The following is a 15271-nucleotide window of genomic DNA, read 5'->3' on the forward strand; positions in this document are numbered from 1 at the left end:
ATCCCTTTAAAATATTGTCAGAAATTTTTACTCTTGCTGTACAGCACATAAAACAAATACTAGGTCACAAACAGAATGTCTTATTAAGCTTATCCCTTAATCTTTTATGACAAAACCAAAAACTGATATAACTTAAGATTCCTATAGTTCCAAGGCAACAGATTTTTGTGAATGTCATTAAAATAGTAGCTTAATCATGCTTCAGAATTAATATAATTAACCCTAGGCATCTGAAGAATTTTGTGAAATCTGTGCCTCATTCTCTGATTAATATATATATATATATATATATATATATATATATATATATATATATATATTTCAAAAATAAATGTTAGCTCAGTAGGTAGACTTTAAAATAATTAAAAAAGAGTTTATGGATCATTAACTTTATTTTAATTTACCTTTTGTTATTAAAATTAAAATTTGGCAAGTAAGTTATTTCAAAGAAATTTCTTAAACTATAGATTATACGAATTATAACACAAAAGATAATATGTATATAAGCGAAACTGTAAAGATTAAGAAAGATCCTACTTTGTCTATAGCAAAGAAAACACTGCTGGATACAAAGTTTTAACCCAGCCTTTCTCTCCCTCTTCTGTCACCCCCCTTCTCTCTGACAGTCTCAAGCTGGTGTAAGACTTGCTATGGTACAGGCTGTCTCTAACTTATCTTCCTGCACAGCCTCTCGACTGCTGAAATAAAGGTATGGGTCACCAAATCAGGTCTGAATTTTTCATCTCTTGACAAATATTGTATCATTGTTCCAGGGAGTTGGGGGTACAGGAAGAGAACTAATCTTCTGATTTCAAGGTTTGTTTCAGTTCTCCTCTGGATTTATCCCTGTAAAGAGGTTCTGGATATGGACAGTGAACCTTTGCCCACTTCTTTTGTCTTCACTATATCATGACCTTTACATAACAATGGAGCCCATAGGTATAGAGTAATCTTAGTATTTGGGACACAGATTACCTTTAATTTCTTTTTAGTTTCAGGAATCTTAACATTAGCTATCAGAATTCACTGTGCTCCTGAAGAAAAGGTGTACAAGGAATAATTTCAAAACCATTTGCCATCTAGTTGTGAATATTTTGAAAATAAGACCCTACCCTCCAAAAGCCTCAGCTTCTCAGGCTTCTAAGAGACAAATTCTAACAGTTACCAAATACATTTTAAGCAAAACCTAAACCCACTATAAAGCAGAATGCACAGTAGCCAACTAGGACAAATGAAAATACCCCACATCTAAACAACAGCACAGGACAGGTGGCTCACTGTTTTACTCTGGTCCCAAATACCAGTACCTCTACTTCACAGAATAGTAGGTAACATAGGTTGACTATCCCTTATCTGAAGTGCTTGGGACTGAAGTATTTCTGATTTTGAGTACTTCAGACTTTGAAATATTTTCATGGACTTTAGGGCTGGACATCCCTAACCTCAAAATAATAAAATTCATAATGCTCTGGAACTTGAAATTTTGATGCTCAGTAAATTTTGTGTGTGAAAGCATTCTGGATTTACTTTTTAGGGGGAAAATCAAAGGTACTCAATTTGTAATTTACTTCTTATAACAGCTGCAGTCAGAGTATTTCAACATTACGACAAACATTGGAAGCTAGGCCATTCCTTACATTTGCTGATATGGATAACAGACCTTGGGAGAAGAAATAGACAAAGATAAACAAAGGAATTCCTCTAACAAAAAAGAAAGCAGGAATATTTAGCACGCAAAGGGCAGACACAATCCTGACAGGTCATCCTAGAAGCAAAGATGAACAGGATTTTAAAATTAATGAATACAATTACAGATGCTACAAGTATGAGCAAGGCTGATAGAGAGAAACTTATTTTGGAATAGTGTAACATTAATTTGCAATTAGTCTTTTAGTGTATATATTTATGAATGTCCAAAGAACAAACAGGCAAAGGAACATAAATACCCAGCATCCAGAAGAGCATTTTGCTTATGTGTAGAGCCAGGTAATGTTAGGCTTAACCACAACATATGCAGAATATTAAGACTAGTCTATTTCTTTTCTTGAATTCCACAGTTATCAGCTTCTATTCTTAATTATAAGATACAGCGTTTTGGTTTCTGTTTTTTGACAGAAATCTTTTTTCCATATCAAATAAATGTCATGGCAAACTACTCAAACCCTAGAAAAGGCATGCAGCAAAACTAGACAAGTAGTTCAGTGTGCTCCTTGTTACCAGTGATACAACACAAAGTTCTCAGAGCCATTGTCTAGAACACATTAAAAGCTAACTTTAGAATTTAGTTTGAAAACATCAAAATAATGGTTAAAATGATGATTTAATTTCAAGTGACTATTTTATCTTTCCAGTGCTCACTTAGCAAAACCACCACTCCAAAAGAATTACACTTTTACTTACAACTTTATGCACAACCATGGAATACGATAATACATATTTTTAATCTTTCCAAATCTCCACATAATTTATGTATGACAAAATAGGAGCTGACATCAGAAAACAACTTAAACATGGCAACTGTGATACGAAGTAAGATCTACTTCGTCTTTATAGTCACAGAATGTACGTGAACTTTCACTAAGACGATATGCTAGCTTTGCCCTCTCGTTCTCACTTAAGTTTGTCGTAGCTACCTAACCACAGATTATGGAGAAAGCTATTAAGTGATTCAAAGTAAAATATGTATCACAAACTTCTGGAAGAATAATAAATTGTAATTGCTTTTATTCTCCCAAGTAAGTTAGAGGTAAGAAATAAGTTTATTAGTAAGCAAAATTATGCCTAGTACAATTACCTTTATTTTTACTCCGCTTTTATAAATATGTATTTTACTTTATGTGTTCTGCTTGTATGTTATGTCTTTGTACTATGAGTCTGCCTGGTCCCTGCTGAGGTCAGAAGGGGCATCAGAGCACATGGAACTAGAGTTATGGAGGGTTGTGAGCCACACGTGGGTGCTGGGAATCATATCTGTGTCCTCTGAAAGAACAAGAATGCTTAACCGCTAAGACACTCTCTAGCCCTTTCACTGCACTCTTTATGAGTGCTGAGGACCAAACTCTAGTCCTTTACAAGAACATAGTGTGTTCTTATCCACCAAGTCATCTCTTAAGCCCTTCATTCCACTTAAAAAAACCAAAACAAAACTACCTCCCCTCTTTTTTCAGAGCAGAATCTACCGTAACAAAAATGAAACGTCACACAGAAATTCAGTCCTCTACTACTTTTTCTGGTTAGCCAGTGCAATTTCGAACACTTGTTTCAAAACTGTCATAGTAGTCACAAATTTTGTGTAGACCAATATCATAAAGAAAGCTAAATAACTTAACATGCACAATTTTTATAAAGGCTGAGAGTACAATGCACAATTACAACCTATACTGAAACTCCCACCACAAATTAAGAATGAATCAGCAACACTTTATCTTTAACAAAGGTTGATGACCAACGTTTCAAAAGTCAAAACCAAAACAAAACACCAAATAAACCCATAAAAGACTCCAGTTCTCTAACCAGTAAAATAAAGACTATGGTTCCTATTTATGATTTACTCTGCCAGTACTACAGTATAATAATTTTTAAATATAGACCACTTTTTCAACAATGTTAAAAATTCCTCATGACAGAAGAGATAACATGAACCTTCAGCATATTTCTTAGGGTAGAACACAGCTATTTAGTGATGAGCCTGTCACATAATAGATAGGCAAAATGAACTCTATTCAATATCAAGAAGTAAAATTGAACTATAAAGCATGCTTTATATTTGGATAATCATGTATACACACATTTGTAAAGATATCAAATTCATAAATTATACTAGCAATTTCAGTAACTAATGTATCTTGCCTAAAAGTTTTAAGAGATTTTGTACCTAGCATTTGCCAAATAATTAAGCACTAGAGACTTAGGGGTTTTTTTTTGTTTGTTTTGTTTTGAGACCGGGTTTCTCTGTGTAACAGACTGGCTGTCCCAGAACTCACCCTGTAGACCAGGCTGGCCTTGAACTCACAGAGATCCACCTGCCTCTGCTTCCCAAGTCCTGGGATTAAAAGTGTGGGCCACCACTGCCTGGCAAGACTTACTTTTATTTGGCTATGAAGGATGAAGTAAGCCAACAAGCTCATAACATAGGTCTACCTTCATACTGTGCCCTACTATATACTAGTCTGATAAAAGGGAACACTTCACTGTAATCACCATCAAAACTTCTTTGATCCTTAGGGTTTGCTATTTAATATTAGCTTAAAACTTTCTAAAATTTACTATAAAAACTTTGCATTATTAAAATAGAATTCTAAACCAAATGGAATATGTAACTGCCTAATAAACATACACAAAAATTTTCCTTAGATATACCCACTTTGTATTATTATTTTTATTGTTGTTGGTTTTTTGAGACAGGGTCTCACTCTGCAGCCCAGTTGGCAGCAACCTCACTATAAAGCACAGTCTGGTTTCCAACTTTCAGCAATCCTCTGACTTCTGCCTCCCAAGTACTGAAATTGTAGGCATCAGCCATCACACCTTATTTGTACCTGCTTTAAAATAATTCAATGGTAATGACCCTTGTTTTTGCAGAAAAAAGAAATAGAGGGTGTACAATTCTGTTAGCATAACTTAAGAGAAAGTAAGTGTAATATTGAAATAGTAATGCTTATTTTAGTGCAAAAGTAGAAAATAAAACCATATAGTTCATAATTGATAATCTATAGTACAGAACTACCAAATCTGATAGTTTTTTCAGATAATGAATAGAATTCACACAGAAGACATAAGGATTAATCACACATGTGCCCGATGTGGAAGTTGTAAAGAGATTTCTTACCTTTATCTTGAACTTCTTTTGAGAAGCGCTCCCTTTCAATGGCTGATTCTCTCTCTATCCGCTCAATTTCAGCCAGTGCATCCAATTCCACTTCGTCATAGATGGGCCCCTGTTGTGACACCTGTTGCTGATTCTGCACTACAGAAGTCTGTGGCTGTTTTGTAGCAGCTGAAGTGTTCTGTTGTAAAACAGGCACTTGGTTTGCTGGAAGGAATGCTGTTTGTTCTTGCTGCGACAAACACTGAGCAGCATTAAGTGGGCGGTTTACGTCCTGTGGAGTAATGGGTGTTTTTGAAGTCTGTCCTGGATACTGCACATTAAAAGGAATATCATTTTCTGAAACATTGCTATTTTCCATACCAGATAGCATATCCTCTTGCTGGTCCATATCTGAAGATTTTACACGGGAAAGTCTTAACGTAAGTTTAGTAGAGTCCTTGGTTGGAGAACTAATTATATCATACATTGCAGCCTTCTCATTCTGGTCTTTTTCATCCTTGCCTAATTTCATTTTCTTTTGCTTTTTTTGTTTTCTCTCTGGAGAATCTAGCAAGATATCTGGAGGAACATCTCGAGGCGATGAACAAGGTAAAGACTGAGATTGTAGAATTAAGGGTGGTCTTGATCCTAGAAAAACAATTCAGTGGAAACACATTTTATTTTAGTGTAATAAAAATATTAAGTGGTAACATAGTTTTAAGTTGGATCAAATATTAAGAAATCATCTAATCCAAGGTACTTTGGAACTGTAGTTTGAACTATAAAAGATACTTCATATTCTACTTCACTTAATCTTCGAGACAAAGACTCAAGCTCTCCAGGTTGGCCCTGAACTTGCTAGGAAACCAACACTGACTTAGAATTCCTGATATTGCCATCAGCTCTCTAATGCTCCAATTACCTGTGTGTACCACCATGCTCGATTAATTCATTTACTTTTAAGAAAGTTCTTGAGCATTATTTGTAGTGGGTAGTGGTTCCAGCTTTGACCTGGAAGTACTACCCCCATTGAGGCTTCTGATAACTGTCATGCCTACCTATGGCCTACCCCTGAGGCAGGAGTCCTTAAGACCCAAGATCCAGATGTGCCGGCGGCTCTTTTGGTTCCTGGATCCTGGATGCTGGATGTAGACCGAGCAGAGTTCTCCAGAGAACACTGCTGGACTGCACCTCACCTTTCCTGGATCCTGTAACCTATCCCTTTACTTGTTGTAAGTTACACCAAAATAAACCTCCCTTTTAACTACGTGGAGTTGCCTTAATAAATCCTCCAAAAATTATTATCACAGTTTTGCTAAAAAGAAACCTGTTCATAGAAGTTAACAAATTTTTATAAAGTTAAATAGCTTGCAAGCATGAAAAGCCATGGACCAGATTTTTCTGACTGAATTCTTACAGGTACTATGATGCTCTTTTGCTTCAAGTTTATGTGGCAAATTGCATATACTTTTGAAAAAGCTTCAAATTTCAACAATTTACCTTAAAACCAAATAAAAGTAACTGACAATACACTAATATTTTAAGACTAGTTGGAAAACAACCTGATAAAATGAAGTTTAGGCTTTTGGTGTATAATGTATCATCCATCTTCCCTTAAGTATCAGAAGAAAAGCAAGATGGTTATTTAGATGAACTATCTATTCCTTGTTATCCCTTCTTATCTTGACAAACCCTGAATGATAAGTCTCTAGCTGTGATGGCTAATCTACAAATAGAGTATCCTGGAGGTTTTCTTCTCTGGAAGCTGGGTTTTTAATCCCTCAAAACGTACACGTGTACAGAGCTAAAACGCCACACATGCAGCTTCCTCACTCTTGTCGTTTTATCATTCTTGCCTATTTCCTTTTCATTCTTGTTCTCTCTCTCCCTGGAGAATCTAGTCAACATCTGGTGACAAATCTTGAAGAGATGGGTTCAGCCTCTACTTTATAAAGAATGTCCTTGAGTTGGAACATCATCTGCAAAAAAATGCTTTACCACATGGAGCAGATCAGCCCATATTAGAAACTGACAAGGAAATGACACATTTTTAACCCTCTTGAACTTACTACTCTACTACCCTTTTTCTTTCTTCTTCCTCTTTTTTTTTGAGACAGAGTTTCTCTGTGTTCGAGGCTGGCCTCGAACTCCTAAAGATCTGCCTGTCTCTGCCTCCCAAATGCTGGGATTAAAGGTGTGTATCACCACTGCCCAGCTTTACTACCTTTTTTCTAAAGACAGGGTCTCACCATGTAGCCTAGGCTGGCTTAGAACCTAGAACCTAGTGTTGAGATTAAAGGTCATAAGGTAAAAAGTACAGTGGGGACACTGATTTCTAATGATAGAAATCTTGAAAAGGGAGTAAAGAAAAAAAAAAAAAAGAGCCCGTAGAGATGCATTAAAGTCAAACAAGACAAAACAAAACAAAAAAGCCAATGCAAAGAGCAGGAGGAAAGCCAGCCAGTTCAATATGAAGTAGGTTTCCAGGAGGTGGACAGATGGATCTGATTAAACAGTTCAAACATTTAAGAGAGGGTAAGAAGGTTATGACTGTGAAAGGCCATTGGATTTACTAGTGAGAATGATACTGTATATACCGAAGAATACTATGACAGTTTACTGGATTTAGCAAATACAAAGATGAACAACTTAAATAAATTGGAACAGACTTAAATATCTAGATACTTGGTCTAGATCTGCTTGAAATATGAACTACACAGAAGGAAATTCTAGTTAAAATGATACCTTTAGGAGTTCCATCACTTCCAGCAGGGGAACACACTGGCTGTGGAGACCTCAAGGGAAAGGATGCAGCATTCCTCATTGTTGAAGAATCGCCATCCTAAAAATAAAAAATAAAATTTCTATCTTGAATGCTAGGAGATGCATTATTGAAATCTTAAAGAGAACTAGTAGAGACATAAATTACTGACAGGTAAAGTGCTGAAATTCAACAGTATAATTCTTCTGCACTTTCCTCCTCATGGTATCTCTTAGAAGAACTGAAACTGTATCCAAAAGAATCAACACCCTATGCATGGCAATGAATAAAGAACACTGGCATTGTGAGCACACTCCATTTGGTTTGCTTTCTTTCTATAAAAGAGAGACGTGAAGAGGATTCTACATGGCTCGAGAGCAGGGTCTACTGTCATCTCTGTTATCTTTACACATAAGCAGTTTACATAAAAGTGCAGTGACATCCAAGTAAGAACATTTCTAATATGCAAAATATTTTAATGAGAAAATATTAAATATGAGGAAGGGAGAAGTTTGAATATATCTTTGAAAGAAAAAAAGCCAAATATGAACAAAAGTTTGCTACTTGAAAGAATATTTTGGTATAAGCACTATTAAATTGAAACTGAAACTTAATCCTGCTCTACAGATTACGCCCTAGGTATGGTGTTCATACATAGATTCTCAGAATCTAGTATAATCTGAAAGTAGAGTAGATATCCTTCATCTGTGCTATGGACATGCTGGGCTCTAAGGCAGATACCACCATTACCGCATTCATGCTAGTACATTACATACATCACTACTTAGCCTGTGCACCATGTGTAGGTAGTCATCACTTGAGCCATGTCTAGGGTTATCAGCATGATGATTGGCTGAGTTGCCAGATAATGGACCAGAAACTTTGTTATCATGGATGTTTCTCAAGCCACCGGCAACAATAGGACTTGATACCGATGCTGGAATAAAACATTTAAAAATATAAAAATTAACAGAATTCTTAGAAAACAATTACAAGAATATTTTAAGCATACAGAAATTATAAAGAATATAATGAACATTTACGCACTGAGCCTTGGATACACAGCAAGTTTGAAGCCAGCATGGGCTACTTAGAATCCCACATCAAGCTAAAACCTCAATAAAACCACAAACACTGACTACAAATCTTAACACTATGATAGATGTCATTCAGATCGTTTTAAAAGAAGTGTAACACCAGAGACATGGGTAAAGCTCTCTATATTTATGTTTTCTCTATTCTCTTCTCTCTTTATTTCATAGGAAAGACTAGTATGGCTTTATACCACTCTATTTATGTATCTATATTTTTATATTTTATTGTAAACAAACATTCTCAAATAATTCATAAGTACTGTTTTGAATATAATGCTCTAAATGGTCCATTTACAAATCCATTTCCATCTTGTTTTTCTTTCACAGGATGGCCTCAAACTTGCTATGTAGCTGAGGACTTCCTTGAGCTTCTGGTATCCCTTACTCTACCTCCTAGATGTTGGGATTACAAGCCTGTGCCAACACACCTAGTTTTATGCAGTGCTGGGGACAGAATCCAGGGCTTCATGAATTCCAGGCATATAACTTCCTTTTTAATTAGATATTATGCTGTGATTTTTCCATTTCTTATATATGCAAGCTTAAGCTCATTTGTTTTGAATAAACAATTACATATATTCTGCTGTATAATATACATAATGTATTTATCCATTTGTATATTGGAACAGTTTGATTACTTAAACTACTGGGCATTACTGTTCATGATATATACATGAGTTTTTTTATAAATGTGTCTCTAACTTTAAAGACTTAGACCAGTGAATAAAATTACAAGTTACATACATTTGTAAGTCTTTCTGAATATTTTCAAATAACTTTATAAATTACTTAGTTCCCTTAATTCATCAGTAGTATGTGAAAATTCCCGATGCTTTATATACTTACCAGCAATTTTGTTACTGAGGGTGAAAAATAGTCTTGATAGTCATTGTAGTTTACATTTCTTAATCAGCATCAAAGCTAAGACTCATTTATACTGCCACTCATATCCCCTCCTTACCACAAAGTCATATAAGTTTTCTACATTTTAAAAAGTTTTATAAAAATAAAATTTATTTTTAAGTATATTGTGGGTAAATGACCCAATTATGCTTTCTTTCCCAACTGTCTCAGCATAAGTAAACAAATAATATCCCCTTATTATCATATACAATTATATACTACCGAGTATCTTATTATATCTTATTCCTAATTAAGATATGTATGAAGTTTTCACTTGCTTTATGGGTTTGTTTCTAGACACTTTATCACACTGTGCTTTAGCATGCATTACTTTTCCATGTCCGTATGAACAGTACAACAAATTTGGTTCCTGTTATATTGAGCTATATACAATACTCCTCTTAAAAACTATCCTATCCAAAAAGAGAGGCCAGTTGGATGTGGTAATTCACGGCTTTAATCTCAGCACTTGAGAGGCAGAGGCAGGTGGATCTCTGTGATTTAGAGGCCAGCCCGGTCTACAGCATGAGTTCTAGTACAGCTTTGGCTACATAGAAAGACCCTCTCTAAAAAAAAAAAAAAAAAAAAATCAGACACCAGAACAAAACAGAGTAAAACCCCCAAAAGAGGACATGAATTTGAATGTGACCAAGGAGGCATATATGGGAGGATTTAAAGAAAGGAAAGGGAAGGGGAAGTGATGTAATTATATAACATTAAAAGACGAAAGAAGTTAAAAAAAAAAATGCCCTGCCTATTCTTAGACTTCTTTCATAGGAATTTTTAGAAGTTGGATCAGTTTCACAATATACTCTGCTTCAAATTTCTGGTAGTGTTATACTGAGTTTACAGATTTGAAAAAAGTAATCTTTACTTCAATATTCTTATATCTATGAGGGCAGCACAATTTTACTTTTTATCATGTAGTTAACAAAGGCATCTCTCCCTAATTAAAAGACATCTTGCAGTTTTCTTTAGGAGTGCTACAGATAGTTAAAATAGTATCTGTAATTGCTTATTGGTATGTAAAATATGGTTAATTTCATTCCTAATAATATACTCAGGGACTACAAAAATTCTTTTATTAAACGTAATATCTTTTCTGGAGCATCTTTTGAATTTTCATCAAGACAGTTCTATACCCAAACTAACATTTCATCTCTTCCTTTCACATGCACACATATGAACATATGTCTATCTACACATTGAAATTAGATATGTAGAGAGGTCATATACTTCTCTATTGTCTAGGATACCCATTGCTCACTATGTTAGAGTTTAAAGTTGTCACCACTAGACACCCTATAGCAGTATAAAGCTATACCAATTTATTATCATTCAGTAATATTTTTATAATAACGAATTAATTTGTTTTGAACTTTCTTTTGGCCCCTACTAAGGAGATCCCCTTGCCCCTATCAATTTGAATTGCAATAATTATATACTTTAAGCAGTCCACAAAATCCTAATATATAATTTTGTCGTAAAGGTTGACAACACCGACTGCCTAATCTTTTAGAAATTTGTTTCCATGAACATGTACTATAACAGGATCACACTCTTCCTCCTCATACTTTTCACCTCACCTGATTCTGGAATTCAGTTATTATTTAATTTTATAAATAAGTTGGGAAAGTGTTAATGTATTTCTCTTTTTGACAAAATGGTTAAAGATTTGAGTAACTCTTCATTAAATGCTCTGGAAACCTAATAAAAAAAGTGTTTTATTCCTTAGCCCCTTTTAAGGAAGTTTTAACCTACTGAGTGAGGTAAATAATGTATAAACTATGCAAACTGCACTCCAGAAGATTTATGTAAACTTTTATCCTTATTAAGAATGTAAAACATTTACCAATTTAATAAATTTTATTTCAATTTATACTATATCTGTTTATTCATTACTTCAAGTTAATTATGTTGAATATCTGTTAAACTTTTCTGTATCTGTTGGCTGTTTAATAAATTGCCTATTTTTAGTTTATAAGTTAATTTTTGTCTTGCTCTCAACACTGTATATAGAATATGTATAGACACACAATACACTAATAATTTTATATACCTTAGTATATAAACAATATATTGTATAAATAATATATATTTATGTAATCACATATTTGTGTTCTGATAAAGACATTTATCTCTTTTCTCAAATCTAGGTGTTCAATTTGCTCATAAACAGGTTTTTCTCAATCTCTACTAAAAATTTGTATATAGGTTATTTATTAAGTCATTCTTACACAGTGATTTCAAGGTGTCACCTTTCGAATGAAAATTAAAACTATTATATCATTCCAATAACAGTATAAAAAAATCTTAAAAACACAATCACTGTATGATGATCTCTCTATAAGATTACTAGAAAATAGGATATTTGCAGTATCAACCAGAGTATTTAGCAATTGCAAAGTTAAAAAAAATACATACTGTATTTAGATCAGTGAACACATCAGATGGTACTACCAAAAACCTTTAAATAAGTGGACCACTGAGCCCTGTATATTTCCAGATGTAATATATGACAAAGTATACATCATTTATGGAATATCCTTGTAAAAATACATACAAAAATAAATCCTTTAAAATGTATTTCCTAGCTGATAGAAAATTTAAAGAATATGAAGACAAACAAGCCATTCTATGAGAAAACAGTAAAGTCTAGAATATGAGATTAGACTGCTAATTCTCCACCATACACCAATCTGAGCCAATCCAGTTACTCAGGAGGAAGGCAGTTCAAAGCTTGCTTAGGGAACAGCAAGTTTATTGACAGTTTGAGTAGCTTAGATTCTGTCTCAGAATAACAACGAGAGGCTAACTATGGTTCAGTGGGGTGTTTAGTGCACACGAGACCATACACTGAACTGCTAGTATTTCATAAAACAAAGCAAAATTAATATCACGAAGGAAAAAAGGTACAGAACCGTTTAGATTGAGACCTGAAAGAATTGGGTGTGGTAGTGCCTACTTGTAAATTCCAGCACCAAAGACCCTATGGTAGGAAGATCAGGGATTCAAGGCCGGCCTGACCTACTCTGTAACACCTTGTCTCAAAGAAGGAAAAGTCAAGAGATAAAAAAACAAATACAACATTCAAGAAACTACATTATACTTTGAAAAAGAAAGTAGGTTAGAACATAATCATGACAAATAAAACTGGTGAAAATTAAATACACCTTGTGTATTGGATGATGTTATAAGCGAAATATTCTAGTGAGTACTGACTTAAAAGAAAAATCTTCCTTGGAAGGTGCTGATGAAAGGCTCATAGGAATGGCCATTTTATTCTACGCTGTTAAAATTTTAATATGAAATTGAAAATGTTTAAAATGCTACCTTTCTCAAACTCTAAACTTCCCTATCTCCAATTCTTTTCTGTCCTACTGACTTACCATATACCCCGTGCCAGAGTAAGATCTAGGTAGAGAAAGCCCTGAGTGATGGTTTCAGTTTCTGGCATCTGAGCATTCTAAGGAATGACTCATGACAGAACAGGGCCTTAAGCTATATTTTTCTTTTGATTAGTTTTGAAAAATGAATCTTTTTTGCTCAAAAAAAGGGAGGAGGACCTACCACCCAACAGCCTCAGTATTTATGAGGACAAAATGATGTGCTTTCCCACATACACTCCTATGTACATGGCTGTTTATGTGTTAAAAGTGCTCTTAAGGTATTTGTCCTTTGACTAATTACATTTAGAATGTTCCCAATGTCATTGTGTGCCAGTTTATACTATTACATAGCAAACATTAATACTATATATACATGTATATATATATATATGTATGTATGTATAGCACTCATTAATTTCAGTATGTATTTCAAATATGCAATTGCCTCCAAGTTTCTCTTCAAGTTAGTGTAAAATGGTCTCTATATATTTTATCTAGTTTTGGAAACTAGAAATTGACTGTTTCGATATATGACTAAATTAAAAGTTTGCAATTAACATGTTTTCAAATAAAGTAAGTTTTGGCTTTATACATAATAATAATAATAACAGCAATAACAATATAATCACCATCACATATATAGAAACTAATGACTTACAATATATTTATAATTTGGTAATAATTATGGGAAACAAAACCACAGATATTTGTTCTACTTTTTTATTGAAAATTTCTGCCTTACTTAAACACTTAAATAAACACTTATTTAAAGAGTATAAGAATTTGTACTGCTAATAAATTATTTAGTAGTCATGAGACAGTATAATCTTTAAAAGGTAATAGATATAAACATATAATATTGAGAACTGGCAATAAACTGAGAATAGCAATTCAACTCAGAAAATTCTGTATGAAAACCTCTAATTTTCTTTAATCATAAATATAAAATAAAATGATACCATAAGAAGAAACTCAATTAAGAGTTCTTAATTTCATAACAAAATATAACTACATAGTAACCTAATCAAAGACTCAATGGCAATGCCCTATTTACTCCACTGATAAATCACCAAAAAATAAATTTAATGTGTTTAAAACGATTTAAAGTGCAGTTAAAAATTTTTTTCGACAAAGTGTACATTAGTTTATGCTTACAAATTATTTTTTAAATGAGCTTGTTTGGAATTATAGTTATTTAGGTATATCCAATAATTAATGAAATTATTTAAATAACAAACAATTTTCTTACCTTGCTGCATCTGTGGATGTGTTGTGTAACTTGAAGGATGGGAATATGGCATGTATCCTGCAGGGCTCTGTGGGGCATATGGACTAGGCACTGGGCTATTTTGTTGTGGCATAAATCTGTTCCCAGAGCTTGTCTGTGGTGGCACAAACCGGCTAAAACCCAAAACCCAAATGAAGTATGTCAGGAAAAGAAATGAACAGGCTATTCCTTGAGAATTAACTGTGACAACGTTCTTTGAACTCCAATTTATATATAATAAAATCTACACATGCAGAAAAACAGCAAAATAACACATAAATTATTCACATCCATAATATAAGAGTCATATCAAATAATTAAAAATTCACCTCTTTCACTACATAAAAATCACCATTCTATTTAGGAATACTAATCTATGACTCTTAAAGTTTTTTTCCAAATTTTGTTATGAAAACTTACATCAAACACATTACTTTTTCTTTTTTTAGATGGTAATGCTGCTGGGAATTAAGCCACTGAACCCAGGGCTTTGTACATGTTAGATAAGTACTTTACCAGTGAGCTACAGTACCACCCCAAACACATCATTTATTTTATCAAACTTTCCCTATGTGAAATTCACTTAATAATATAGTAGTTCCTTTAATTAATATATTATAGTAATTCCACATGTAACATTTTTAGGTGAATGTTCATAAGCACAACTAAGAATGGAACTACTTATTTATATGTAATTCATTTATATATAAATTTAAATGTATATCCTTGGTATTCAGAGGCAGAATCACTCACCACAGAATATACTATTTAATAAGTGACATAAATGTCTGTTTACCTGGAGGGGCTATGTGAGATAGTGGTTTGTTGGTAATTGGAAGATGCAGGACTACTGTGCATGGAATTCTGAGAAAGTTTATACTGAGACATCATCATTCCTGTGCAACATATAAAAAACACGAAGTATTATTTTCTTCTTACAATAAAGAGTTAACTCATTCTTTTAAAAACTTTTAAAAGTTCCTTTCTTCCAGAAATGATTTTGTTTTGTGGAAGCAATATACAGCTACTAGGCAAACAAAATTTTAAGCA

At 33.6% G+C, this 15271-nt stretch overlaps 1 protein-coding gene across 2 annotated transcripts in view; it reads right to left on the reverse strand.

The window, feature by feature from the left end:
- Positions 1-15271, reverse strand: part of Nipbl (NIPBL cohesin loading factor) — a 167182-nt gene that overhangs the window by 74720 nt on the left and 77191 nt on the right. For both annotated transcript variants that reach the window (XM_036206987.1, XM_036206988.1), the window contains exons 5-9: positions 15018-15117; positions 14204-14355; positions 8345-8505; positions 7553-7649; positions 4829-5455 (exon numbers count right to left, since the gene is read on the reverse strand). In XM_036206987.1, the coding sequence (XP_036062880.1) occupies positions 4829-5455; positions 7553-7649; positions 8345-8505; positions 14204-14355; positions 15018-15117 (1137 nt within the window). The remainder of the gene's footprint in view (positions 1-4828; positions 5456-7552; positions 7650-8344; positions 8506-14203; positions 14356-15017; positions 15118-15271) is intronic.

The sequence above is a fragment of the Onychomys torridus genome, chromosome 15, assembly GCF_903995425.1.
Source record: "Onychomys torridus chromosome 15, mOncTor1.1, whole genome shotgun sequence".
Classification (NCBI taxonomy): domain Eukaryota; kingdom Metazoa; phylum Chordata; class Mammalia; order Rodentia; family Cricetidae; genus Onychomys; species Onychomys torridus.